This window comes from Oncorhynchus mykiss, chromosome 11 (assembly GCF_013265735.2).
Source record: "Oncorhynchus mykiss isolate Arlee chromosome 11, USDA_OmykA_1.1, whole genome shotgun sequence".
NCBI classification, from domain to species: domain Eukaryota; kingdom Metazoa; phylum Chordata; class Actinopteri; order Salmoniformes; family Salmonidae; genus Oncorhynchus; species Oncorhynchus mykiss.
In genome coordinates, this window is record NC_048575.1 from 12,093,267 (window position 1) to 12,120,669 (window position 27,403).

Sequence of the window (27,403 nt, forward strand, 5' to 3'; positions counted from 1 at the left end):
AACCGAACATCCCTGGTCATCCCAACTGCCTCTGATATGGCGGACTCACTAAACAGAGAACATCCCTGGTCATCCCTACTGCCTCTGATATGGCGGACTCACTAAACAGAGAAAATCCCTGGTCATCTACTACCTCTGATTTGGCGGACTCACTAAACACACATGCTTCGTTTGTAAATGATGTCTGAATGTTGGAAAGTGCCCGGGGCTTTCCGTAAATTCAAAAAACAAGAAAATGGTGCCATCTTGTTTGCTTAATATAAGGAATTTGAAAGGATTTATACTTTTAATTTTGACAGTTAAGTATATTTTAAACCAAATACATTTAGACTTTTACTGAAGTAGTATTTTACTGGGTGACTTTTACTTTTACCTGAGTCATTTTCTATTAAGGTATCTTTACATTTACTGAAGTACGACAGTTGGGTATTTTTCCCACATTTTGTTATGTTACAGCCTTATAATACAATTGATTAAATAGTTTTTTTTCCTTCATCAATCTAAACACAATACCCCATAAAGACAAAGCAAAAACTGGTTGTTATACATTTTTGCAAATGGATTAAAAACAAAAAAATGAAATATGACATTTACATAAGTTTTCTCAGTACTTTGTTGAAGCACCTTTGGCAGTGATTACAGCCTCGAGTCATCTTGGGTATGAAGCTACAAGCTTGGCACACCTGTATTTGGGGAGTTTCTCCCATTCTTCTCTGCAGATCCTCTGAAGTTCTGTCAGGTTGGATGGAGAGCGTCACTGCACCGCTATTTCCAGGTCTCTCCAGATGTTCGATCGGGTTCGAGTCCGGGCTCTGGCTTGGCCACTCAAGGGCATTTAGAGACTTGGCACCAAGCCACTTTTGCACTGTCTTGAGTGTGTGCTTAGGGTCATTGTCAGGTTGGAAGGGGAACCTTGGCCCCAGTCTGATGTCCTGAGTGCTCTGGAGCAGGTTTTCATCAAGGATCTCTCTGTGTTTTGCTCTGTTCATCTTCCCCTCGATCCTGACTAGTCTCCCAGTCCCTGCCGCTGAAAAACATCCCTACAGTATGATGCTGCCACCACCATGCTTCAGAGTAGGTATGGTGCCAGGTTTCCTCCTGAAGTAATGCTTGGCATTCAGGCCATAGAGTTAAATATTGGTTTCATCAGACCAGAGAATCTTGTTTCTCATGGTCTGAGAGTCTTTAGGTGCCTTTTGGCTAACTCCAAACGGGCTGTCATGTGCCTTTTACTCAGGAGTGGCTTCCATCTGCCCTCTCTACCATAAAGGCCTGAGAGATGGTTGTCATTCTGGGAGGTTCTCCCATCTCCACAGAGGAACTCTGGAGCTCTGACAGAGTGACCTTCGAATTCTCGGTCACCTCCCTGACCAAGGCCCTTCTCCCCCGATGCTCAGTTTGGCCGGGCAGCCAGCTCTAGGAAGAGTCTTGGTGGTTCCAAACTTCTTCCATTTAAGAATGATGGAGGCCACTGTGTTCTTGGGGACACAGTGCTGCAGACATCTTCCCCAGATCTGTGCCTCGACACAATCCTGTCTCGGAGCTCTACGGACAACTCCTTCGACCTCATGTCTTAGTTTTTGCTCTGACATGCACTGTCAACTGTGGGACATTATAAAGCCAGGTGTGTACCTTTCCAAATCATGTCCAATCAATTGAATTTACCACAGGTGGACTCCAATCAAGTTGTAGAACATCTGAAGGATGATCAATGGAAACAGGATGCACCTGAGTTCAATTTCAATTCTTAAAGCAAAGGTTCTGAATACTTACGTAAATAAGATATTTCAGTTTTTTCTTTTAAATAATTTGCAAAAATGTCTAAAAAACTGTTTTCACTTGATCAATATAGGGTATTGTACGTAGATTGACAAAAAATTTGATTTATTTTATACATGTTGGAATAAGGCTGTAATGTAACCAAATGTGGAAAAAGTCAAGAGATCTAAATAAGTTCCAAATGCACTGTATTTTCTAGTCAATATTTGGAGGGGAAGTTCAAGCCTCTGACCACTTAGATGGGTGTTTGGGTTTTGGAGAAAAAAAAACACATTGAAAAAATAAAGGTGAGACATAATGTAAGGCCATGCAAGGCCACCAGATTTAAATCCTTTATTGTACCATTTACATTTTAATTAATGGCTAAAATAAGGTGACTAAATCAGAGCTTTGGTGACCAATCACCATGCACCAGACAGACAAAGCTTAGAATCTGTCTGTTTATCATTCGTGGACACAAGCTGTATCGTGCGTTTGGATTGGCCGTTATCTCTCAGAGAGACAGACAGATCTGTCGTTTGTCTTTTTGTAGCTGGAGGCAGATGTTACATTCACCGAGTCCCCAGCCCATCATAACTCACCCCAATGGACCGTTACACTGCTCTCCCGTTAGGCAGCCTCCCAATAACTCACAACCCCAATGTCCTTTATATGTTCAATATATTCCCAGTCTTACAGGAATAATCAAAAATAGATTTGAATGTTGATGATATCACGTTGTCAATTACAGCTGCTTTAAAGATAATGTTTCAAACATTTGTGGAAGGGGGAAGTTGAAAGCATGAGCTAGCATCACAGGCATTGAGGGCATTGGAGGTGGTTTGCATCATGTGTCAGCACATCCTTTGCTCATAAAAGATGGAGATTGCCTGTGTGATTGCTTGTGTGAGTTCCTGGAAAAGACATGGGCGCAATGTTGTTGGTATTCATTTTCCATATTTCTCTTGTAACTATAAAAGTAGGAGATGAAATTGAAAGTGGGGACTATTTTGTCTGTGAGCATGACCCGACCTGTCTATAACCCTGATATGATGCAACAATGTCAGATCACTGGTTCAAAGAGCTCATAAAACCACTTAAATGATACTCTTCAAATCTGGCAAAACAGACTTCAGGCACGAACCAAATAATAAGACAGGGACATCTAATATTTATTGAGTAATTGAATCTATACAGAACAAATATATAAATGCAGTGTTGGTCCAGTGTTTCATGAGCTGAAATAAAATATCCCTGAAATGTTCCAATATGCACTAATAGCTTATTTCTTTCAAATTTTGTGCAGAAATGTGTTTACATCCCTGTTAGTGAGCATTTATCCTTTGCCAACATAATCCATCCACCTGACAGGTGTGGCATGTCAAGAAGCTGATTAAACAGCATGATCATTACACAGGTGCACCTTGTGCTGGGGACAACAAAAGGCCATTCTAAAATGTGCAGTTTTGTCACGCAACATAATGCCACAGATGTCAAGTTTTGAGGGAGCATGTAATTGGCATGCTGATTGAAGGGATGTCCACCAGAGCTGTTGCCAGATAATTTAATGTTAATTTATCTACGATAAGCCGCCTCCAACATAATTTGAGAGAATTTGGCAGCATGTCCAACCGGCCTCACAACCACAGACCACGTGTAACCACGCCAGCCCAAGACGTCCACTTCCGGCTTCTTCACCTGTGGTATCGTCCGAGACCAGCCACCGGACAGCTGGTGAAACTGATGAGCATTTCTGTCTGTAATAAAGCCCTTTTGTGGGGAAAAACTCGTTCTGATTTGCTGGGCCTGGCTCCGCAGTGGGTGGGCCTGACTCCCATGTTGCTTATGCCCTCCCAGGTCTATGCCCTCCCAGGCCCACCCATGGATAGGCCCACTCATGCCTTCTCCCATGCCGAGTCATGTGAAATCCATAGACTAGAGCCTAACAAATGTATTTCAATTGACTGATTTCCTTATATGAACTATAACTCAGTAAAATTGTTGAAATTGTTGCATGTTGCGTTTCAATTTATATTCAGTATAGTTACTTACTTATTGATCTGTTTCTAATACATTTATCCATGTATTCATACGGATAACAAGTGCATTCCAATAATGGATACCTTCCAGTGGTGTAAAGTACTTAAGTAAAAAATACTTTAAAATACTACTTAGTTTTTTTTGGTATCTGTACTTAACTATTTATATTTTTTGACAACTTTTACTTTTACTTCACTACATTCCTAAAGAAAATAATGTACTTTTTACTGCATACATTTTCCCCAACAACCAAAAGTACTCATTCCATTTTGAATGCTTAGCAGGATAGTAAAATGGCCCAATTTACACACTCAAGAGAATATCCCTGGTCATCCCTACTGCCTCTGATCTGGCAGACTACCTGAACACTATTTTTTTGTGTTTATAAATTATATCTGAGTGTTGGAGTGTGCCCCTGGCTATCCGTAAATTAAACAAAACAAGAAAATCGTTCCGTCTGGTAAGGAATGTGAAATGAGCTATACTTTTGATACGTAAGTATATTTAAAAGTAAATACTTTTAGACTTTTCCTCAAGTAGTATTTTACTGGGTTGCTTGCACTTTTACGTGTCATTTTCTATTAAGGTATCTTTACTTTTACTCAAGTATGACAATTGAGTACTTTATCCACCACTGATACCTTCCAATAATGTCCTGCACCAACACAAACCATGTATTTGAACCCATTACAGTTGTTCAAATATCAATACCAGACAAGAAACAGAGACTTACAGTGTGGTAAAAAAGTATTTAGTCAGCCACCAATTGTGCAAGTTCTCCCACTTAAAAAGAGGAGAGAGGCCTGTAATTTTCATCATAGGTACACTTCAACTATGACAGACAAAATGAGAAGAAAAAATCCAGAAAATCACATTGTAGGATTTTTAATGAATTTATTTGCAACTTATGGTGGAAAATAAGTATTTGGTCACCTGCAAAAGTTTATCTCAATACTTTGTTATATACCCTTTGTTGGCAATGACAGAGGTCAAACCTTTTCTGTAAGTCTTCACAAGGTTTTCACACACTGTTGTTGGTATTTTGGCCCATTCCTCCATGCAGATCTCCTTTAGAGCAGTGATGTTTTGGGGCTGTTGCTGGGCAACACGGACTTTCAACTCCCTCCAAAGATTTTCTATGGGGTTGAGATCTGGAGACAGGCTAGGCCATTCCAGGACCTTGAAATGCTTCTTACGAAGCCACTCCTTCGTTGCCCGGGCGGTGTGTTTGGGATCATTGTCATGCTGAAAGACCCAGCCACGTTTCATCTTCAATGCCCTTGCTGATGGAAGGAGGTTTTCACTCAAAATCTCACGATACTGTACATGGCCCCATTCATTCTTTCCTTTACACGGATCAGTCGTCCTGGTCCCTTTGCAGAAAAACAGCCCAAAAGCATGATGTTTCCACCCCCATGCTTCACAGTAGGTATGGTGTTCTTTGGATGCAACTCAGCATTCTTTGTCCTCCAAACACAACGAGTTGAGTTTTTACCAAAAAGTTACATTTTGGTTTCATCTGACCATATGACATTCTCCCAATCTTCTTCTGGATCATCCAAATGCTCTCTAGCAAACTTCAGACGGGCTTGGACATGTACTGGCTTAAGCAGGGGGACATGTCTGGCACTGCAGGATTTGAGTCCCTGGCGGCATAGTGTGTTACTGATGGTAGGCTTTGTTACTTTGGTCCCAGCTCTCTGCAGGTCATTCACTAGGTCCCCCCGTGTGGTTCTGGGATTTTTGCTCACCTTTCTTGTGATAATTTTGACCCCACGGGGTGCGATCTTGCGTGGAGCCCCAGATCGAGGGAGATTATCAGTTGTATGTCTTCCATTTCCTAATAATTGCTCCCACAGTTGATTTCTTCAAACCAAGCTGCTTACCTATTGCAGATTCAGTCTTCCCAGCATGGTGCAAGTCTACAATTTTGTTTCTGGTGTCCTTTGACAGCTCTTTGGTCTTGGCCATAGTGGAGTTTGGAGTGTGACTGTTTGAGGTTGTGGACAGGTGTCTTTTATACTGATAACAAGTTCAAACAGGTGCCATTAATACTGGTAACGAGTGGAGGACAGAGGAGCCTCTTAAAGAAGAAGTTACAGGTCTGTGAGAGCCAGAAATCTTGCTTGTTTGTAGGTGACCAAATACTTATTTTCCACCATAATTTGCAAATAAATTCATTAAAAATCCTACAATGTGATTTTCTGGATGTATTTTTCAAATTTTGTCTGTCATAGTTGAAGTGTACCTATGATGAAAATTACAGGCCTCTCTCATCTTTTTAAGTGGGAGAACATGCACAATTGGTGGCTGACTAACACTCGTGCTTGGCACCGAACAGAACACAGATGGGTATTATTTACATTTGTAAATTCCTAGATCTTTGCCCTGGCAGCGTTGGCATCAAGAACTCCTCTCCTGCCACTCCTGCCCGCCGCTCCAAAAGCACTTGGCATTACAGGATTAGAGTGTCAGTGGAACGGGCCGCGCTAGAGTTAAGGGTATTCATTACTTCTATGTCTATGGACAATATAGTCATTTGATGAGTAGCCGGGTTGAGAATGAGACTGAGAATGTCTCAGACCTACATCAGAGGGTTTGGGACAACACAGATATCATGTGCAATGAACAGCCCCTTCGTCCCCAAGTCTGTCTGTATGTGAAAGTGACTTAGATGTTATTTCTTGACTAAGAAAGATGCCACATTTTCAAGGACACATGTTTTTCACCGTTGCGTACTCAGTGTAGTTATGTCCAGGCTCATTTCCTTCTTTACTGTTGACAAAAAAACTGCCGCTTTGTCTCCTAAAATGTACACTGTAAACTCTGTGGGATTTTAGAGGTCACAGTCAAGCAGCAACAGGTATGTTCTCCAAATCACCACCCCCATCTCAGTCCAAAATAGAGTACATCCCCTCGCCATTCCAAATCTCGGTACAAAATATATCAGAGTTGGGTTTAGGTCAATTTCATTTCACTACAGTCAATGTGGGAGATAAATATTAATTGTAGAAAAAATTACTACAATTGTGCAAATTTGTAAAAGTATTATCAACTGTAAAATGGAGTTGTCCCCAATCTTTAAAACACAAAGATCATCCAATGCCAAAGTGACACTACAAAGTTACACACCCCAAAGTTATGAGTTACACAAAATTACACTGAATTTATAAGCTGGGTTTACTTCTATCCACATTCCTACAACTGTCCTACAATAACTAAAGGTTACGCATTTTGACAGCAAAAATATTTTTTTTAAACTATGGGATTCAGTCCTTCTTGCACCTGTAAGACTACTGCCTAGAACACCAGTGCCATCCACACGACTCAAAAATACATTATCCCTCTGAGCTAAAGCCTAAACAAGGCATTAGCTCTGGGAGCTAACACAAGTGTTCCCGTCCAAGACAAGGTTACTCATTAAGCATAGTTTGGGGTAACCACCTCAGGCACGTAATAAACATAACCATAATTAACATCACTGTCAAGGCCCACTCTCTTGTTGAAGCCTATTGGCTCTCACAGACTGGGTGGTGGATGATAAACCCATGGTCTCGTCTCTCTACAGCCTGAGGGCAGCTGAGTCACCATCGGTCGCCATCACTCCGTTTTGCTGACTCACACCCTCAGAGCCAGGCTATCTCTGTTGACTTATCCACACAGCGACAGGCATCACCTCAGCCACCTAAACCTTAACCTCAGGGCCCCTTCGTGACGTCCTTTGGTAATGCTCAACGGCATGTACTAGATTAGAGTATACAGCATGAGTCTATGGTTCATGAGTCTATGGTTCACAAGGCTATGGTTGTACCATCTACAAGCCACCGTTATACTAGCCTGGTGGTCCAGTCTGTTTGGGCTTCAGCCATGCAAAACAAGATTAATAAGAGGAGAGCTGGCCACAGCACGTACAGAATGGGACCAGGCTATCATCACTCTAACCCACATTCATAATCACTGGCTTTTCTTCACTGATAGCAAGAAGAGCAAAGGAAGGATGAGAAAGAGTAGTCACTTACCCAGCATCACTCCCGTCCCCGCATATTAAGGCATCCTTCGCTCCCTCCACTTTGTAGTAGTTATCTGAAATCAAAGAAAATAACAGAAGAGGCCTGGATTTGATTCATTTGATTACAAGGATTAATTTGAATACACTTAGTAGTAGTTTTCAAAAATAAAAATAGAATATAATGGATGAGACCTGGATTTGATTCATGTGATTAAAGGGATTAACTTGATTACATGGCACTAGTATTGCTGATCCTACAAACATTTTAATCTTAAGGTCAAACGTCTGTCAGTGGCACTCAGACCTTATGACCAGAACTCCTGCCCTGGTTGGGGAAAGAAGTTTATTGAATATATTAATCATAAGGCATCAACATTGATCTTACATCAGTCCACCCTTAAATAACCCACTGGATGTACGATTTTAGCCATTTATCAAATTAAGAAAATGGTTTTGTTTCGTGTTTCACCCAAGCTTTTAGGGATCAATACCGAGGCCTGCCTTGGACATTTTACACTTGTGTAAGGTGATGGATAGCAGAGACTGCTTGAAGTTGAAGGGGATGGAAATTAAAGAATAAATAGCAATAGCATGACCCGTTGACTGTGTTGCTGCCGACTCCAACTAGAGCACACTAAGAGATTACAAGACCAGAAGGTTCCATGTCCACTCCAACGCTCCTTCATGCTGAGCGTTCCTCCATTTTATCTTGCCTCCTTTTCACAGCGTTTCAGCTTCACTGTCCCACTCTAGAGGGTTTGAGTGCCGTTAGACCACTATGGGGCTGGGAGAGGAGCCGCAGGAGGAGAGGGGCTGGAGAAGGGCTCGCCTGACGGGCACTTTGGCAGGCGGCCCGAACCCTCCGTCAGTTGTCGGCATTCCTGGTTTCAGCATGGCCTTAAATGTTCCTCCTTTATGGACCATGGACCTCTCCAACACGCACGCACGCACGCACACACACACACACACACACACACACACACACACACACACACACACACACACACACACAAAAGCCGGACCCCAGAACCACTTTTCAGTGACAGCCCAGAGCCACTCTTCAGCGACAGCTTTCACCTTTCACCACCATACTGTGCAGATTGACTAGATGTGTTTTTGAAAGATGAGTCTTACATTTTGATAAGGGTGTTTTGTGTATTTTTTTAATTCATTTTACATTATTGCTGTTTTAAAGAAAAAAACAGTAGACGCAATCTCAGGAAATGCCTTGTTGGTTTGGCTGTCTCATGTACTGTCATCTTTAAGCGTCGTACAATGTGCACCTCTTTGGGTCCCCGGGACCAGGATTGAGAAGCACAGCCTTTGAACAATGTAAAACATGTCCATGACCCTCTGACTCATCTACACATATGTAACTGCATGAAGTAATCTGAAAATGTCAATCATGAAATATGTAATAACTTGAAATATGTAATAACTTGAAATATGTAATAACTTGAAATATTGAATAACTTGAAATATGAAATAACTTGAAATATGAAATAACTTGAAATATGTAATAACTTGAAATACGAAGTCCGGCCACGTGACCATTCATGATTAGAGGAATGACTGTTCATTTAAACATCTGCCCCACATCAGTGTTGTGCAGCAAAAGTAAGCATGCCATAATCTGTGTCAGTGAGGGAGGACCCACTCTAGTTGTGCAATCGCTGCAGGGCTGTCTCTGTTACTGCCTGTTTGGATAGTGCAGTAAAGAGGACACTGGAATGGAACTTTGCCATGTCATGCGTGCCCATGACAAGCTTCTGAACTGCTGTGTGGGACTTTTTTCTAGGCTACAAATTATCCCTTACAAACATGTCATGTTATAGCTGCAAGTAGCGTTTTGTTGACACCACTGTCACACAACTGCAAGACTCATCCAAAGCTAAGAGACCCACGACCAACATCGTGACCATATTAGTGCAGTTAAGAAACGTCAATCGCTACGACAGTATGAGAGCCAGATCTGAGTTTAACTAGATGAAATCAGTAAAATACTTTCACTGTGCTGGATTGAGCTTGACTGGCACAATGTAGCCAATTTAATAGTCCCAAACATACATACTCTGCCCATCTGGCCCTACAGGCAGGCTAAAGCAAGCATTGAAAGTATTTGAAAGATTTCAAATACTGTTTGAAACCAGGTCTATATTACAGCACATTCATCTTATACACTAACAGAGACAAAGAAACCATGGCTTGTGCCTTGGCCCATAGCTCATATGAGAGGGCCAGCGCAGGTCAGGAACAAAGAAGAGAGATAACAATGAATCTAAGACCCTTTTATAAGAATCTGTTGTTAGGATTCAAAATCTGTCTCGTTGACCAATAGCTTTACTGTTGAGTTAACTTCCAATCAGATATCAGACCTACATGATGTAAAGACAACAGACCCTCTGCTTCAAAGAGGTGAGACTAAATGTGGGTGGGAGAGACACTGAGGTGTTCTGAAGACAACACACACGCATCGTTGCATACAGCTGATAAGAGTCACTTTGAGGGCAGTAATACCATTAAACTACTGCTGCAGTGTTGTTCACTGTCTCATATGCTGAGGATATCGTATCACAAGTCAACAACACACATAGCCTTGAGTGAAAACTCAACTTCACAGAAACTTGAGGCACGCCCACGCCATTTCATGAGTCTAATTAGATTGTGCCAGTCTTTACATCATGTAGGTCTGATATCTGATTGGAAGTTAACTCAACAGTAAAGCTATTGGTCAACGAGTCAGATTTTGAATCCAAACATCAGATGCTTATAAAAGGGTCTTAGATTCATTGTTATCTCTCTTCTTTGTTCCTGACCTGCGCTGGCCTCTTTCTCTCCCTCTCCTATGAGCCAAGGCACAAGATATTGTTTCTCTCTCTCTCTCTCTATCTGACCATGCTTAGAATAATGCCTTGTAATGTTGTTAATGCCTTGTAACGTAAGCTTTATGTCTTCTATGTGAATCCACTCATTTTTACAAAGCAATTAACTCAACTATAGTGTTCTATTACTGTAACTCAACTATAGTGTTCTATTACTGTAACTCAACTATAGTGTTCTATTACTGTAACTATAGTGTTCTATTACTGTAACTATAGCTTTCTATTACTGTAACTATAGCTTTCTATTACTGTAACTACAGTGTTCTATTACTGTAACTACAGTGTTCTATTACTGTAACTATAGTGTTCTATTACTGTAACTATAGTGTTCTATTACTGTAACTCAACAATAGTGTTCTATTACTGTAACTATAGTGTTCTATTACTGTAACTCAACTACTATTACTGTAACCATAGTGTTCTATTACTGTAACTATAGTTTTCTATTACTGTAACTCAACTATAGTGTTCTATTACTGTAACTCTAGTATAGGGTTCTATTACTGTAACTCAACTATAGTGTTCTATTACTGTAACTCTACTATAGTGTTCTATTACTGTAACTATAGTTTTGGCAAGTCGGTTAGGACATCTGCTTTGTGCATGACACAAGGAATATTTCCAACAATTGTTTACAGATATATTATTTAACTTATAATTCACTATATCACAATTCCAGTGGGTCAAAAGTTTGCATACACTAAGTTGACTGTGCCTTTAAACCGCTTGGAAAATTCCAGAACATGATGTCATGGCTTTAGAAGCTTCTGATAGCCCAATTGAAATCATTTGAGTCAATTGGAGGTGTACCTGTGGATGTACAGTGCCTTGCAAAAGTATTCGGCCCCCTTGAACTTTGCGACCTTTTGCCACATTTCAGGCTTCAAACATAAAGATATAAAACTGTATTTTTTTGTGAAGAATCAACAACAAGTGGGACACAATCATGAAGTGGAACGACATTTATTGGATATTTCAAACTTTTTTAACAAATCAAAAACTGAAAAATTGGGCGTGCAAAATTATTCAGCCCCTTTACTTTCAGTGCAGCAAACTCTCTCCAGAAGTTCAGTGTGGATCTCTGAATGATCCAATGTTGACCTAAATGACTAATGATGATAAATACAATCCACCTGTGTGTAATCAAGTCTCCGTATAAATGCACCTGCACTGTGATAGTCTCAGAGGTCCGTCAAAAGCGCAGAGAGCATCATGAAGAACAAGGAACACACCAGGCAGGTCCAAGATACTGTTGTGAAGAAGTTTAAAGCCGGATTTGGATACAAAAAGATTTCCCAAGCTTTAAACATCCCAAGGAGAACTGTGCAAGCGATAATATTGAAATGGAAGGAGTATCAGACCACTGCAAATCTACCAAGACCTGGCCGTCCCTCTAAACTTTCAGCTCATACAAGGAGAAGACTGATCAGAGATGCAGCCAAGAGGCCCATGATCACTCTGGATGAACTGCAGAGATCTACAGCTGAGGTGGGAGACTCTGTCCATAGGACAACAATCAGTCGTATATTGCACAAATCTGGCCTTTATGGAAGAGTGGCAAGAAGAAAGCCATTTCTTAAAGATATCCTTAAAAAGTGTTGTTTAAAGTTTGCCACAACGCACCTAGGAGACACACCAAACATGTGGAAGAAGGTGCTCTGGTCAGATGAAACCAAAATTGAACTTTTGGCAACAATGCGAAACGTTATGTTTGGCGTAAAAGCAACACAGCTCATCACCCTGAACACACCATCCCCACTGTCAAACATGGTGGTGGCAGCATCATGGTTTGGGCTTGCTTTTCTTCAGCAGGGACAGGGAAGAAGGTTAAAATTGATGGGAAGATGGATGGAGCCAAATACAGGACCATTCTGGAAGAAAACCTGATAGAGTCTGCAAAAGACCTGAGACTGGGACGGAGATTTGTCTTCCAACAAGACAATGATCCAAAACATAAAGCAAAATCTACAATGGAATGGTTCAATAATAAACATATCCAGGTGTTAGAATGGCCAAGTCAAAGTCCAGACCTGAATCCAATCGAGAATCTGTGGAAAGAACTGAAAACTGCTGTTCACAAATGCTCTCCATCCAACCTCACTGAGCTCGAGCTGTTTTGCAAGGAGGAATGGGAAAAAATTTCAGTCTCTCGATGTGCAAAACTGATAGAGACATACCCCAAGCGACTTACAGCTGTAATCGCAGCAAAAGGTGGCACTACAAAGTATTAACTTAAGGGGGCTGAATAATTTTGCACGCCCAATTTTTCAGTTTTTGATTTGTTCAAAAAAGTTTGAAATATCCAATAAATGTCGTTCCACTTCATGATTGTGTCCCACTTGTTGTTGATTCTTCACAAAAAAATACAGTTTTATATCTTTATGTTTGAAGCCTGAAATGTGGCAAATGGTCGCAAAGTTCAAGGGGGCCGAATACTTTCGCAAGGCACTGTATTTCAAGGCCTACCTTCAAACTCAATGCCTCTTTGCTTGGAAACTCAAAATAAATCAACCAAGACCTCAGAAAAACAATTGTAGACCTCCAAAAGTCTGGTTCATCTTTGGGAGCAATTTCCAAAGACTTGAAGTTACCACATTCATCTGTACAAACAATAGTACACAAGTATAAACACCATGGGACCACGCAGCCGTCATACCACTCATTAAGGAGACACGTTCTGTCTCCTAGAGATGAACGTACTTTGGTGTGAAAAGTGAAAATCAATCCCACAACAACAGAAAAGGACCTTGTGAAGACGCTGGGGGAAACAGGTAGAAAAGTATCTACAAGTATATCCACAGTGAAACGAGTCCTATGTCGACATAACCTGAAAGGCCGCTCAGTAAGGAAGAAGCCACTGCTCAAAAACCGCAATAAAAAAGCCAGACTACAGTTTGCAACTGCATATGGGGACAAATATCGTACTTTTTGGAGAAATGTCCTCTGGTCTGATGAAACAAAAATAGAACTGTTTGGCCATAATGACCATTGCTACAGTATGTTTGGAGGAAAAGGGGGGATGCTTGCAATCTGAAGAACACTATCCCAACCGTGAAGCATGGGGGTGGCAGCATCATGTTGTGGGGGTGCTTTGCTGCAGGAGGAACTGGTGCACTTCACAATATAGATGGCATGAGATGGAAAATTATGTTGATATATTGAAGCAACGTCTCAAGACATCAGTCAGGAAGTTAAGCTTGGTCGCAAATGGGTCTTCCAAATGGACAATGACCCCAAGCATACTTCCAAAGTTGTGGCAAAATGACTTAAGGACAACAAAGTCAAGGTATTGGAGTGGTCATCACAAAGCCCTGACCTCAATCCTATAGAAAATGTGCGGGCAGAACAGAAAAAGTGTGTGCAAGCAAGGAGGCCGACAACCTGACTCAGTTACACCAGCTCTGTCAGGAGGAATGGGCCAAAAAGTCACCCAACTTATTGTGGGAAGCTTGTGGAAGGCTACACAAAACGTTTGACCCAAGTTAAACAATTTCAAGGCAATGCTAACAAATACTAATTGAGTGTATGTAAACTTCTGACCCACTGGGAATGTGATGAAAGAAATAAAAGCTGAAAGAAATCATTCTCTTGTCACGCCTTGACCATAGCAAGCTGTTTATTCTCTATGTTGGTTGGGGCGTGATAGTGACTAAGGTGGGTCATCTAGGTGTTTTTGTATTCCTATGGTGGCCTGCTACGGTTCCCAATCAGAGGCAGCTGTTTATCGTTGTCTCTGATTGGGGATCATATTTAGGTAGCCATTTCCCCATTGGTATTCGTGGGATCTTGTCTACGGATAGTTGCCAGTGTGCACCAGTAGCGGCACGGTTCGTTTGTGCTTGTTAGTTTTATTTTGTTCGGTTTCGGTTTATTAAAAATATGTGGAACTCTACTCATGCTGTGCCTTGGTCTACTCCTTTCGACGAGCGTGACATCTCTCCACTATTATTCTGACATTTCACATTCTTAAAATAAAGTGGTGATCCTAACTGACCTAAGACAGGGAATTTTTACTAGGATTAAATGTCAGGAATTGTGAAAAACTGAGTTTAAATGTATTTGGCTAAAGTGTATGTAAACTTCTGACTTCAATTGTATATATAATATACTGTATATTCAAATATCAAATATAACTTCCCACTGCAGAGTATTCGTTGGGGTTCTCATTTTGGCACAAAGCTCAACTATGCAGTACAGGAAAACTCCAATAGACGAGAGGTCTTCTAATAGTGACAAATTAACGGACTGGCTGACAAACAGACTGACTGGCTGACTGGCTTGCTGACAAACTAACTGACTGGCTGGCTGACTGGCAGACAAATGAACTGACTGGCAGACAAACAGACTGACTGGCAGACTGGCAGACAAACTAACAATGGCTGGTTGGCTGACTGGCTGACAAACTAACAATGGCTGGTTGGCTGACTGGCTGACAAACTAACTGGCTGACTGGCTGACAAATGAACTGACTGGCTGACAAAGTAACTGACTGGCTGGCTGACTGGCTGACAAAAGAACTGACTGGCAGACAAACTAACTGACTGGCTGGCTGGCAGACAAACTAACAATGGCTGGTTGGCTGACTGGCTGACAAAGTAACTGACTGGCTGACAAATTAACTGACTGGCTGACAAATGAACTGACTGGCTGACAAAGTAACTGACTGGCTGGCTGGCAGACAAACTAACAATGGCTGGTTGGCTGACTGGCTGACAAACTAACTGACTGGCTGGCTGACTGGCAGACAAATGAACTGACTGGCAGACAAACTAACTGTCTGGCTGACTATTTTCAGTCTCCTCAAACATAACAAATCTTTGCTCTCAATAGGGGTCAACATTTTAAATAAGTGATACATTCATGAATCAATTAAAAAGGCATTTAACTGACACACAGTGCTCACCTTCGTCTGCAATAAAGTCTTTTAGTGAGGACCACGTCCGGTTGTTGCAGAAAAAGGTTGTGTTGGTGTTGAGGGTGTTGTTGACGCAGTGCGCCGTGCTGCGTACGCACTTCTGTCGTAGGTTACCCATGAAGAGCTGAAGGCCGATGAGGGCGAACACACTGAGGCAGAAAACGGTTAGGATCATCACGTCCGCCAGCTTCTTCACTGACTGGATCAGCGCACCCACGATGGTCTTCAGGCCTTCCCAGGAAAACAGGGGCAGAGGTCAATAGGTCAGCATGCACACACATGGAAATGGACATGGTAATTATCTTTGGCTAGCTAGCTCCGTGAAGTTATGGTTATTGTGAATATGTCATTTATTAACAAAACATTTTGAAAAAATTATTTAAAATTCTGGAAGCTACTTGTCTGGTTACTTTTTACAATCACATACAGTATAGTAGTAACAGTAACTTAAGTACAGTGTATTACTATGTATAATACATTATACAAATTACAACTATTGTATTAAGAACAATACAACGACTCACTATCCATAAACATGACATGGATTAAATATACTGTACAGTAACAAATTCAGAACATCAAAGCAACAAAGCCAAACACAACTTTAAGACACCAACACCACAGTGAAGACAAAAATAAATCTAACGCAAACAAACTAACCACAGCAGGAAGAAAAATTGTCTTGCGTTTCTTTTCGAGATTTCAAAAATGCACAGCAAATTCACAATGTATGCTCATTGACAACAGACACTTCCCAAAATAATAAGTGAAACCATCTAATTGAACTAGTTTTGGCTGGCTGGCTGGCTGACTGGCTAACAAACTAAATAACTGACTGACTGACTGACAAACCAACTGACTGACTGAAAAACGAACTGGCTGGCTGGCTGACAAACTATCTGACTGGTTGACTGGCTGACAAACTATCTGACTGGTTGACTGGCTGACAAACTAACTGACTGGTTGATTGGCTGACAAACTAACTGACTGGTTGACTGGCTGACAAACTAACTGACTGGCTGACTATGGCGGCTGACTGGCTGACAAACTAACTGGCTAGCTGGCTGGCTGGCTGGTTGATCGGCTGACTAATTTACTGACTGGCTGGCTGGCTGACTAACATATTTAGATTTTAACCCTGTCTCAGAGTGTGCCCAAAGCATTTTCAAGCTTTCCTAGCATGTTGTTTGCTAGCTAACTATATATCATCTGAGCCTATGCTATTATCTCACTATCCTGATTCCTACTGGATTAAAGGTAGTGTAGCTGGGGCAGGGTCAGAATGCTGCACAGTACAGTATGAACACAAAGAAGAATTGACAGACTCTAAGCCATCACTTCCACTCTGGCATTTACAGCAGACGGCGTGGGCCAAAGGAGGTCAGCCGTGAAGAGCCTGACGCACCATGTCTCTGAAGAGCACCAGACAACAGGAAGTAGTGGTGGAATACCTGGGCCATGACTGATGTAAATTAGCCCTTTCAGAGTAGATACTGGGTACCTATGGTACTGGCAATCCCTATGTGACATAACCAGGAAAAACTTCAGGCCCTAGTTAGGCTAAAGTAAAAAGTAGGGTTGAGGGTGTTTCCCTGGTCAGGTCAAGTGGACATGTTATGTACTGTCGGATTACAGATGTAGGATCTTAATTTAGCCAGTTTATCACAGCAGGAAAATAATCCTGCAGCAACAGAAAATGTGAATTATTGTTTGGATTATAATGAATTACATTTTTTGTAGGGGTAGATTTATTTTATATTAGATCAAATCAATTCGGACATTTTAAAGTGGAAATTACAAACTTTAGAAGTATTTATAGACCATGAATACACTACAAGTTTGCGTTTCGTGCTGTGCATGACATTTCCTCCAACAACAAGGTGATCAAATTAAGATCCTAAATCATATAGGATCCTGCTCAGAAATATACTGCACTATATGTTCCTAAGGGTACTGTACAGCTATTTCATCCAAACAAGATTTAGTCCTACTTGATTAGAGATCCGTTCTGAATGGGGAGCGTCTGTTGTGAATTGAGATATTATTACCATATGAAGTGGTATTTGACTATACCCATGCATGTTTGATGTTAAACACTAAGGGTGAATGAGACCTGTTGAGTTTAACCTTAATTTAACTAGGCAAGTCAGTTAATTAAGAACAAAATAGTATTTACAATGACAGCCTACCAGGGAAGAGTGAGTGTGTGGACCTGCCTTGTTCAGGGGCAGAACGACAGATTTTTACCTTGTCAGCTCGGGGATTTTATCCAGCAACCTTTTGGTTACTAGCCCAACGCTCTAACCACTAGGTTAGAGCCACTAGGCTACCTGCCACCCCAAAGGTAGCATGATCTTTGGGCTTCAGGCCAGATGTCATGCTGAAACTTTATCCATGGACTACATTCACTTTGTTGATGTCTATAGCATAGTGTTTGCATATAGCAGGTGGACGCAAGCATGGGTGCATGGCCACTAGATTTTTTAAATGTATTTCATTTTTAATTTTTAATAAATTACTGACATACAAACTTAACATCTTAATAGAAAACAAACTATAGGCAAACATATTCTATAGAGTACCTAAAAATGTGAGAATCCTCCATTTTGAATCAGAGGTTGCCCAACCCAAAGGTCTCATTTCCTACACCTCTGGCATTTCCACTCACTGGTTTTTTAATCAACAGAAACAAAAATGAAATGACAAGGGACTCTGTTCCAATAGCCACACTAGCAGGCCACTTTGAATGCATTGCTTCATCCTAAGTAGTGTGCTAATAAGGACGTATTGGAACGAAGCCGGGGGGTTTAGTTCTTCCAGCGGTGGGTGGTGTCTTAGTGTTTGAAACTCCCTTCTCACCTGGGATGACTGAGATAGTTTTCAGTGCTCGTAGGACTCTGAATGTCCGTAATGCTGAGACATTGCCCAGGTCCACAAATTCAGTAACATATCTGCAATAAGCGAAAGTCAAGCAGACACAATGACAAAGCACCAACGACAGGCAAAACACAACAGGTGAAGGGCCAGGATTGGAGGAGAGAAAAGAGGGGGGAATGTGGCTAGAGGTCAAGGGTCATAGAGAGTGGCTTTGGATTGGAGAGAGGTGGAAGACGGGGGAGGGGCTTGTACAGAATAGTAACAGTACGTGGACTGGACAATAGAAGATGCAACCCATTTTTTCGGTAACACTGCAGCAGCAGGGGAGACTCCCTCTTACCTGGGATTACCGAAATAGTTTTCAATGCTCTGAGGACCCTGAATGTTCGAAGTGCTTGGAGATTGCCTACTTTAACAGACTCGGTTAGCAACCTGCAGGATCAAATTACAGTTATTTGGTGAAACACAAAAAAGGAAAGATGACCGTAGGCTCAGCACTGCTCACTGTGTCTTAGTGTGTTGTTTCCCTGGAGAACAGGACAGAAACAGATATTTAGAGGGACCCTTTTGACCTTTAAGACTGCTGTTAGTGTATCTCCAAACCAAGAGACAGCTGAGAGCCCAGAAAATGTTGGGAAAAACCAGTATGGTGCCAGTCCATGTAATGCTTATGTGAGTTACAGTATATCAAGTCTTCTGTGCCAAAGTGGTTCCTTTCCCTAACATGGCACGTTATTTCTCTCGAGGACCCAGGCCCAGCCTACTCGTAGAACAGCAAAATGTATTTTCCCCATTTAACACAACCGCTCTGAATTAGAGAGGTTGCCTTAATCTACGTCCATGGCGCCCTGGGAGCAGTCGTTATTGGGGGTTAACTGCCTTGCTTAACGGCAGAACCGAAATTCTTTCCACCTTACCGGCTCTGGGATTCAAACCAGCGACCTTACGGTTATTGGCCCAAAGCTCTTAACCGCAAGGCTACCTGCCAACCCACAGGGGGATGACATCCCTCTGTTTCCATGGGAACCCACGGGGTTGGGGGTGTGGACATTTATCAGCGTGGTGGGGGGGTTAACTGCTTCTCCGATCATCAGTCTGAATTTAATAAAGCCAGCAACGGGAAGGAAGGTAGCCTGTCGTAGAAACTAGCAGGAGGGCTGCGAGGGTCGGTGACTTATGTGTTCCTGTCCTGCTAAAGATCCATCTGACCCCACAGAGGCTTCCAGTTCAAGGACGACTGGCCCTCTGGAAGGAGAGGTAAATAAAACTGTAGAAGCCAAAAGAGAAATCAGCACTTCATCACTGTACGGGGGGATTCATGGGGGGGGGGGGGTTCAAAATTGTTGCCTTAGAAAAAGGTACTGTGTTTAGACCATCCACAGTAGAAGGTCATGAGGAAAATGCGTTATTCAAAAAGCAACTTAAGGTGTTTTCTACACCCACACAACCAAAGCAAAATATAACATTTTGTCATTTCATTTAGGTTGCATTGCACAATTTTGGAAGTAAAAGTTTGTACTGCCACGGTTGGCAAAAAAAAGGATTGAATAGGATTGAAGTATGATATACCTCTAATACAGTAATGCAAATGTCACAGTCAAATTTTGAGGAAAATATAATTGTTTTATAATCATAAAGAGAAGCCCTCAATATTGAGGTCAAATATTAATTGAAGCTTCAGAGTTGAGGATCATTCCTCTTATCTGAGTCGTATGGCACTTTGTCAACTCAAATTAATCTCCAAGTGGATCAGTAACTAATCCCGATGTTAGTGATTTTCAGTTAATCATTAAGTAACATGGATGCATCAAAAAGATGTATCAACTTAAAACAACCAAGTTGTTTTCTAGAACTGTAGTTTCCTCCAATATTGAAGAACAAGAGGAAGTAAGAACAGCATCCACAAACTTTTACTTCCAGTGACATTTTCCGGTCGAATGTAAAGGGACTTGACAAAGGAGTATAGAGGAGAGATAGACGGAGGTCAGAATATAACATGTCAGACAATAAATATCATACAATACTCAAATACACTCTTCACACTGTTGTGCAAACCCAAACCGTACTCTGCTGGCTCAGATGTTTTCCTTTCACGTTTTTCATTCCAGCACGGTTACGTCAACTGTTACAACAACGGTTCCAACAACTGTTACAACATTGTGGATGCATAACCAAGCCAGCACAGTACAGCTTGGCTCGGCTCAGTTTGACTCAGCTCAATAGTGTGAAAAGAGTATTAGAGAAGGAATAAAAGGGCTTCTATTGCTTTGAGAGTTCAGGTTAGAAGGAATGAGAGGACAGGTTAGAGGGAATGAGAGGACAGGTTAGAAGGAATGAGAGGACAGGTTAGAGGGAAGGAGAGGACAGGTTAGAGTGAAGGAGAGGACAGGTTAGAAGGAATGAGAGGACAGGTTAGAAGGAATGAGAGGACAGGTTAGAGGGAATGAGAGGACAGGTTAGAGGGAAGGAGAGGACAGGTTAGAGGGAATGAGAAGACAGGTTAGAAGGAATGAGAGGACAGGTTAGAGGGAATGAGAGGACAGGTAAGAGGGAAGGAGAGGACAGGTTAGAGGGAATGAGAAGACAGGTTAGAAGGAATGAGAGGACAGGTTAGAGGGAAGGAGAGGACAGGTTAGAGGGAATGAGAAGACAGGTTAGAAGGAATGAGAGGACAGGTTAGAGGGAAGGAGAGGACAGGTTAGAGTGAAGGAGAGGACAGGTTAGAAGGAATGAAAGGACAGGTTAGAAGGAATGAGAGGACAGGTTAGAGGGAATGATAGGACAGGTTAGAAGGAATGAGAGGACAAGTTAGAGGGAATGAGAAGACAGGTTAGAAGGAATGAGAGGACAGGTTAGAGGGAAGGAGAGGACAGGTTAGAGTGAAGGAGAGGACAGGTTAGAAGGAATGAGAGGACAGGTTAGAAGGAATGAGAGGACAGGTTAGAAGGAATGAGAAGACAGGTTAGAGGGAAGGAGAGGACAGGTTAGAGTGAAGGAGAGGACAGGTTAGAGGCAAGGAGAGGACAGGTTAGAAGGAATGAGAGGACAGGTTAGAGGGAAGGAAAGGACAGGTTAGAAGGAATGAGAGGACAGGTTAGAGGGAAGGAGAGGACAGGTTAGAAGGAAGGAGAGGACAGGTTAGAGGGAAGGAGAAGACAGGTTAGAGGGAAGGAGAGGACAGGTTAGAAGGAATGAGAGGACAGGTTAGAAGGAATGAGAGGACAGGTTAGAGGGAAGGAGAGGACAGGTTAGAAGGAATGAGAGGACAGGTTAGAAGGAATGAGAGGACAGGTTAGAAGGAATAAGAGGACAGGTTAGAGGGAATGAGAGGACAGGTTAGAGGGAAGGAGAGGACAGGTTAGAGGGAAGGATAGGACAGGTTAGAAGGAATGAGAGGACAGGTTAGAAGGAATAAGAGGACAGGTTAGAAGGAATGAGAGGACAGGTTAGAGGGAAGGAGAGGACAGGTTAGAGGGAAGGAGAGGACAGTTTAGAAGGAAGGAGAGGACAGGTTAGAGGGAAGGAGAGGACAGGTTAGAAGGAAGGAGGGGACAGTTAGAGGGAAGGAGAGGACAGGTTCAAAGGAAAGAGAGGGCAGGTTAGAGGGAAGGTTTAGGGTCACACAGTAACAGGAGAAATACAGGGAGGTCTACTGTAACAAGAGAGATACTTACGCCATGACAATCACACTGAAATCCAGCCAGTTCCAAGGGTCCCGTAGGAAGGTAAATGGCCCCACACAGAATCCCCTTGCCAGAATCTTTATCAACGATTCAAACGTGTAAATGCCAGTGAAAGTGTACCTGGGTGGGTGTATGGGGTAAGGGAAGGGGAGAACAAAAGGTCAAAACATTAGCAAGCAATGGCATAAGCTAGGGTGAGGGACAACCCTCCCCCCTTCTTCCTTCACATGGTTGCCCCAACTCCAAGTGCAGTTCTAATAAAATAAAATGTAAAAAGAAGAAAGAAACCAAGAAGGAAATGGACAGAGAGGTAAACACGTAGCAGATTTAGGGAGACAGAGACACAGGACAGAAAGAATGAGAAGCACATGGACAGTACAGCACTTGTCAGCCCAGAGGGAATGAGACAGACAGCAAGCTCTTTGACAGCAGTGCTCCTTGATGAGTTAAGCAGGTCATCAAGACAAGAATATGCATTCAAATCCAGGATGTCACTGTAATGTATTGGTTTGGCTCAGACTGACGGGAATCATTGAACTGTACTTTACATTGACAGTATATATCAGTCCAAGTCAATACATTAGTCACTTAATTGTAACATCGAATAAATTAAAGAGAGTGAGAGAGAGACACTCTTCAGAGTCAAAGGACACTGGGATGAAGGATGCAGCATTCGGCGGAAGTGCACAGCCATATTCCTTTTAGTTTTTGTCATAGCTACTGACTCAGTTCTTCCTGTAAGGTTAATGGTTAACAGACTGTGACTGGCTCGGAGTCATTTCGTGCTACAGATTTTTCCAATGAGCCCCTTTTTGAGTGAGAATATAAACAGCCTGATTTGTAGTGTGTTGTTGACAGTGTAGATTCCATTTGCTGAAAGGCTGCCTTCATTAAAGGTAAACTTGGCAGGCTGACTCTGACTTAAAACAGGGTGGTTGCTTTAACACTACACTGGTTACATGTCTGTGGGTCAAATACACCTTGTCCATATGACAGATGCCTCTGCCTAACAGCAAATCCATAGTGTGGGATGGACTTATACTCTGAATGATTGAGAATAGAGAAGAGATAGATAAATAGATAGATAGATAGATAGATAGATAGATAGATAGATAGATAGATAGATAGATAGATAGATAGATAGATAGATAGATAGATAGATAGATAGATAGATAGATAGATAGAGAGAGAGATAGATAGATAGATATATTTTACCCAAGTCCAACTCTACTGATCCCATTTCTATAAAACTTCATCTGAATGATAATTCCCATTGCATCATTGATTTTGCTTTCAGTTGTTTGTTTATCGTAGTGGTTGGAATATGAATCCCTTTAATGAAAATTTAAGAAGGCATAAACGGTATGTGTCACCCATGGTTGTTCATTCCGATGCAGCATAGCAAGAGTGCAATTAGCAAATAAGCTGGGTACACTAAAATCATGAACTTACTTGCTAATTGTGGTTGGCAAGGCAACAAACACCTGGCAAAGCGTTACATCAGGACACATAGGGCACAGAGGGTCAATACAGTCAAAGAGGTTTGAGGGAACAGAAAAGAAAGAACACAAGAGAGAATTCACAGAAGAAGCTAGCGTCAATGCTGAGAGACAGAGAAGATGGGAGGACAAGGCATACTTACTCTACATACTTGGCCCAATACTCTGGTTCCGACATGGCCATGAAGCAACAGTTGGTCAAAATAGTGCACATTATGAACAGACTGAATAACGTGCACGTGGTTAAGGAAAATGGTGATTCAATAACAACATATACATACATCACAACACTACTATTCTGAATATAAAGACATAATGATTATGCCCTTGTTCCCCATTTAGGTTTGGTTTGACTGCTGTCATTATCACCGTCATTGAGCAGAGTAAAGAGAACAAAATAAAATTGCTAACACGTTATGGGAAAGGGAAAGGGGGGTAACTAGTCAGTTGTACAACTAAATGCATTGAACTGAAATGTCTTCTGCATTTAACCTAACCCCTCTGAATCGGAGAGGGGCGGAGGGCTGCCTTAATCGACATCCACGTCTTCAGTGCCTGGGGAACATTGGGTTAACTGACTTGCTCAGGGGAAGAACAACATATTTTTACCTTGTCAGTTTGGGGATTCAATAAAGCAACCTTTCGGTTACTGGCCCAACGCTCCTACCCGCCTACCCTGCTACCCGCCATGTGTTTTAAAGCTGTAATAACCCCAGTAACAACATTGTTGTTAAATACATTTTCAGTGTTGTAGTTGGATAAATATGACATTTACAGAAGTATTCAGACCGTTTACTCAGTACTTTGTTGAAGCACCTTTGGCAGTGATTACAGCCTCGAGTCTCCTTGGGAATGTTGCCACAAGCTTGGCACACCTGCATTTGGGGAGTTTCTCCCATTCTTCTCTGCAGATCCTCTCAAGATCTGTCAGGTCGGATGGGGAGCGTTGCTGCACAGCTATTTTCAGGTCTCTCCAGAGATGTTCAACCGGGTTCAAGTCCAGGCTCTGGCTGGGCCACTCAAGGACATTCAGAGACTTGTCCCGAAGCCACTCGTGCATTGTTTTGTTTATGTGCTTAGGGCTGTTGTCCTGATGTAACGCTTTGCCAGGTGTTTGTCCTGTCCCCCAGTCTGAGGTCCTGAGTGCTATGGGGCAGGTTTTCATCAAGGATCTCGCTGTACTTTAATCTATTCATCTTTCCCTTGATACTGGCTAGTCTCCGAGTTTCTCCTGCTGAAAAACGTCCCAACAGGATGATGCTGCCACCACCATGCTTCACCGTAGGGATGGTGCCACCACCACCATGCTTCACCGTAGGAATGATGCCAGTATTCCTCCAGAAGTGACGCTTGGCATTCAGGCCAAAGTGTTCAATCCTGGTTTCATCAGACCAGAGTATCTTGATTCTCATGGTCTAAGAGTCCTTTAGGTGCTTTTTGGCAAACTCCAAACGGGCTGTCATGTGCCTTTTCCTGAGGAGTGGCTTCCATCTGGCCACTCTACCATAAAGGCCTGATTGGAAAGTTCTCCCATCTCCACAGAGGAACTCTGGAGCTCTGTCAGAGTGACTATCGGGTTCTTGGTCACCTCCCTGACCAAGGCCCTTCTCCTCCGATTGCTCAGTTGGGCTGGGTGGCCAGCTCTAGGAAGAGTCTTGGTGGTTCCAAACTTCTTCCGTTTAATAATGATGGAGGTCATTGTGTTCTTGGGGACTTTCAATGCTGCAGATATTTGGTACCCTTCCCCAGATCTAGAACCAGGTTTGGCCGGGGTAGGCCGTCAGTGCACATAAGAATTTGTTATTAACTGACTTGCCTAGCTAAATAAAGGTTAAATAAACAATTAAATAAATATATAAAAAGATCTGTGCCTCAACACATTCCTGTCTTGGAGCTCTACGGACAATTCCTTCAACCTCATGGCTTGGTTTCTGCTCTGATATGCACTGTCAACTGTGGGACATTATGTAGACAGGTGTGTGCCTTTCCAAATGTCCCATTGAATTTACCACAAGTGGACTCCAATCAAGTTGTAGAAACATCTCAAGGATAATCAATGGAATCAGGATGCACCTGAACTCAATTTCGAGTCTCATGGCAAACGGTTAGATGAAGCTTACGTAAATAAGATATTTTTTTGTTTGAATACATTTGCAAAAATGTCTAAAAATGTGTTTTCACTTTGTCGTTATGGGGGATTGTGTGTAGAGTGATGAGGAAAATAGATAATTTTTTAAATGTTAGAATAAGGCTGTAATGTAACAAAATGTGGAAAAAGTCAAGGGGTCTGAATACATTCCGAATGCACTGTATGCGTTCTCCAAGATGTATGTTAAGTTATATCATCCAATTTGTATACTATTGTAAGACTGGATAAGATGAATGATACTATACGTCCTCTAATTCGTATGATATTGTTTGGCCGCTATTCCATTTATAATGTAACCTAACGTAACATAATACTGTACATTAATGGATGTACATCAATGGAGGGAACAGATTTAAGTACCGAATCCTACGAATTGCCCTGAGACCAGGTTGGGCAAAGTGCAAGCACAAAACAAATATTCTAACTGTTTGGTGGGGGGGGGGGGGGGGGGGCGAAAGCTAATTGACGCCAACAATTATACCTCAGCTGTTGGTTAGCCCTGGCCACCATGGTGCTGATAGAATTATCATCCCGCTCCCACCTCCCTTCTCATTTCATAGGCAGGATTAGATCATCTGCTGTGCTGTGTGGAGAGTGTTAACAGGAACCCAAACCGCTTATTTAAAAACATATTAAATATGCAACTTAAACTCACCCAGTGAGGTGGAATTGAGAAGGTGTTTATGGAAACTATGTGGCTTGAAAGTTGATTTCCTGTCCCAAATGTTCTATTTAGCCTATATTTTTGGATGCTGATTGGTTGATATGTCTATCAAACTTTTCTTGATAGAATAAATTGTCCCTCATTTGCATTAATAGTTGGGGGACTATTTGCAATGAGGGACTATTTGCATTAATAGTCCCTCATTTGCATTAATTAATAGCTACGCCAAAAGCAAATGGCTATTCGTATGGGAGAACTTTCTGCAAACTTATTGTTTCTTGTATTCATACACTCTTAGAAAAAAGGGTTCCAAAAGGGTTCTTCGGCTGTCCCCATAGGAGAACCCTTTTTGGTGTCAGGGAGAAGAACCCTTTTGGGTTCCATGTAGAGCCCTCTGTGGAAAGGGTCCTACTTGGTATGTGAAAGGGTTCTACCTGGAACCAAAAAGGGTTCTTCAAAGGGTTATCCTATGGGGACAGCCGAAGAACCACTTTAGGTTCTAGATAGAACCTTTTTTCTATGAGTGCAGGTGGTTCAGAAACACCCTCGGGTGATGAATAACTTTGACTGAGACCTGAAGATTCCTCATGCTAAGGCTTCAGCTCAGAGGGCTAGCCACAGGCGACCCAGGTTTAGAACCCCTGGTTAGTTACACAATCAAATGACCTACTGACAAAACAGAAGTGTCAAAATAATGGCTGCCGTATAGTCCTTTTGCCTGAGGAATAGTCCTTTTGCCTGAGGAATAGTCCTTTTGCCTGAGGAAGCACTGCATTACTATGAAGTACCTCTCTCATCCCGACAGCTCGTTTCAATTCCCACACTCACAGACAGCACTTTACTCAAATGAGTCACCATAACGATAAGCACCCTGGCTCTACAGAGGATTCCAGAGCTCCCACACTATTAATGAGAAAGTCAATTTCA

The 27,403-nt window shown here is 42.1% G+C and overlaps 1 protein-coding gene across 2 annotated transcripts in view; it reads right to left on the reverse strand.

Moving 5' to 3' along the window:
• The window catches only part of LOC100136701 (sodium channel protein type 4 subunit alpha), a 210,328-nt gene that overhangs the window by 142,254 nt on the left and 40,671 nt on the right, over positions 1-27,403 (reverse strand). Inside the window, exons 4-8 of one of the 2 annotated variants that reach the window (XM_036934870.1) lie at positions 23,807-23,896; positions 22,156-22,284; positions 18,464-18,555; positions 15,593-15,835; positions 7,818-7,881 (exon numbers count right to left, since the gene is read on the reverse strand). In XM_036934870.1, the coding sequence (XP_036790765.1) occupies positions 7,818-7,881; positions 15,593-15,835; positions 18,464-18,555; positions 22,156-22,284; positions 23,807-23,896 (618 nt within the window). Of the gene's footprint in view, positions 1-7,817; positions 7,882-15,592; positions 15,836-18,463; positions 18,556-22,155; positions 22,285-23,806; positions 23,897-27,403 lie in introns of those variants that run through there. The other variant, XM_036934869.1, reaches the window with a different exon arrangement.